This window comes from Populus nigra, chromosome 4, assembly GCF_951802175.1.
Source record: "Populus nigra chromosome 4, ddPopNigr1.1, whole genome shotgun sequence".
NCBI classification, from domain to species: Eukaryota; Viridiplantae; Streptophyta; class Magnoliopsida; order Malpighiales; family Salicaceae; genus Populus; species Populus nigra.
In genome coordinates this window covers 12954597-12956858 of record NC_084855.1, presented here as the reverse complement: position 1 = coordinate 12956858, position 2262 = coordinate 12954597, and the positions used below count along the sequence as shown (strand labels likewise).

At 40.0% G+C, this 2262-nt stretch overlaps 1 protein-coding gene across 1 annotated transcript; it reads left to right on the top strand.

Moving 5' to 3' along the window:
* LOC133693012 (putative RING-H2 finger protein ATL21A) lies at positions 1–2262 on the top strand. The gene is made up of 2 exons (XM_062114200.1): positions 1–750; positions 1535–2262. The coding sequence occupies exons 1-2, from the start codon at positions 81–83 to the stop codon at positions 1981–1983; spliced, it is 1119 nt and encodes a 372-aa protein (XP_061970184.1). The 5' UTR covers positions 1–80; the 3' UTR covers positions 1984–2262.

Genomic DNA, 2262 nt, shown 5'->3' with positions numbered 1-2262 from the left:
TTCCAGTGTGGTTTTAAATGAAGAAAAATCCTAGTGTTATAAGAAGGCCTATTTGTTCCTGAACCAGTCCTTTCAACGCTATGTGCATCTTAGAAGTTCTCTTTCTCATCAAGCTCCTTCATTTTATCAACGCAGCAGCAGATTGCTCAATCTCCGCGTGCAGCATCGATGATGTCCCTGTTCGATTCCCTTTCCGAATAGAAGGTCAGCAACCTCGAAACTGCGGCTACCCTGGTTTCGATCTCAGCTGCAACAATCAGAGTTCGACAGTTCTAAAACTTCCTCACTCCGGGGACTTTCTCGTGCGTGGCATCAATTATCTCACACAACAAATACAGCTTTACGACACGGATAATTGCCTTGCTAAACGCCTCCTACAACTCAATCTCTCAGGCTCTCCTTTCCTTGGTTTTTTCCATCAGAACTACACCTTTCTAAGCTGCCCAACTCAGCTCGTGAAGTCTCGCTTCACCACCATCAATTGCCTCAGTAATTCAACAATATCAGTTTTAGCTACCTCTTCCATGAACCTTGTGAATGCAATGTCCTCATGTGATGTTATTAGTACGCTGAAAATTCCAGTTTCATGGCCAGTTAAATACAATGAAGGGTTCACATCTGATCTCAGTGAGGATCTTCTATTAACATGGTTTTCTCCTGATTGTAATAAGTGTGAAACACAAGGCAGCATGTGTGGTTTCCATGGAAATGCTAGTCAAGAAATTGGTTGCTTCTATGATTCTAAAAAAGGTAACATTTCTTATCTTTATTTCTATTTGTTAAGCAACAACTTCATAACCATCTTTACTTGCAACTTAAAAAAAGAAAAAAGCGGAAATACCACTTAGAAACTGCTTGACTGGGTCAAAACTATGGTAGTTGAGGAACAAAAGACGTTGGAAAATTCTCAACTTGGTGTTGGTCAGTAGATTCAGTACAGTAATGCATGACATAGGAATCGTGCATTAGAATTTAGAGGTGTAGAGGAATTGACTTAACTAGATAATTAAATATCAAGCTACCGTCATTAGCTAAGCTACAAAAAAAAAATATTAATTAGGAAGAATGTCAAGTGGGATATGACACTGGATAATCATTCCCAGTAATATCATGGATGGTTCACCCCCACCTTGGTATCGACCTTTGTTCAGTCAAACAGGCCATGATAAAGTGTCGTACGTCGACCTTCCATTCAGTTGCCCCTTCTGCTTTTTTTATTGGTAGAAGGTGCAAAAATGGGACACTGGTTCAATAGGCATGATTGTTCAGTGAATTCTAACCAGTCAAAAGGGTAGAGTGGCGTATGCCAGGAAAGTTGATTTACTGGTAAATACGAAATTTTGGGATCATCCCAAAAATTTCTTGTTTCTTATATTTTAAAAAATTGTCATAAAAGCAAAGTAGGCTGAAGAAATGCAATGAAATCTTATGCAACACTAACAAACAGAATGAGCCTAATCAACTTAAAAATAAACAATAGATGAAGTGAGAACATCAATAATATGGATCAAATATTGACAGCTTCTAATTTCAGGCAAGTCTGCCAGTGATCTCAGAGTTTTTGGGATCTTTATCCTGTTGATTGGAATACCAGTTCTTGTATGTGCAAGTGGGATCGCTATTTCTTTATACCTTATGCCCTGGCATCCTCGAACCAATGAGGCAAATGCCACGCAGAGGAACTCCACCATAGCAGCAGTATCACCGCAACCTACCATCTTGGTGCTAGGTCTTGACGAGTCCACCATCGAATCATTTGACAAGCTGGTCCTCGGGGAAAGTAAGCGGCTGCCTGGTCCCAATGGTAGCACCTGTGCTATATGCTTATCAGAATATAACAGCAAAGAAACAGTAAGAATCATACCAGAATGCAAGCACTGTTTCCATGCAGACTGCGTCGATGAATGGCTACGGATGAACAGTACTTGTCCAGTTTGCCGGAAATCACCATCCCCTGCTCATGTTAGATCATCAAACATTTGACATTAAGAGATTTGATCTCTCTGTCTCTCTCCCCTTGCTAGATTGCGGCTGTTTTGTCCATACAACCCCCCACCACCAACACACAGGCACACACAATGTTTCGTTTTTCAACAGTACTGTTTCTTATTTGTTTTGGAGGAGCAAAATGTTTGCTAGTTTATAAATGATTAGGTTAATTGCTTTTAAAAAAGACTAGAAGATTCAAGGCAAAAAATGTCTCAGCATTATTTCGTTTATTTTTTGCCAAGCTTGCTAGTTGCTGCCAAAGATGCAAGTAGA

Excerpts from the sequence above, each read along its gene's own strand:
- LOC133693012 (XM_062114200.1), top strand. The coding sequence starts at position 81 with ATGTGCATCTTAGAAGTTCTCTTTCTCATCAAGCTCCTTCATTTTATC. Across the intron at positions 751-1,534 it reads CTTCTATGATTCTAAAAAAG|GCAAGTCTGCCAGTGATCTC; the intron begins GTAACATTTCTT and ends TTCTAATTTCAG.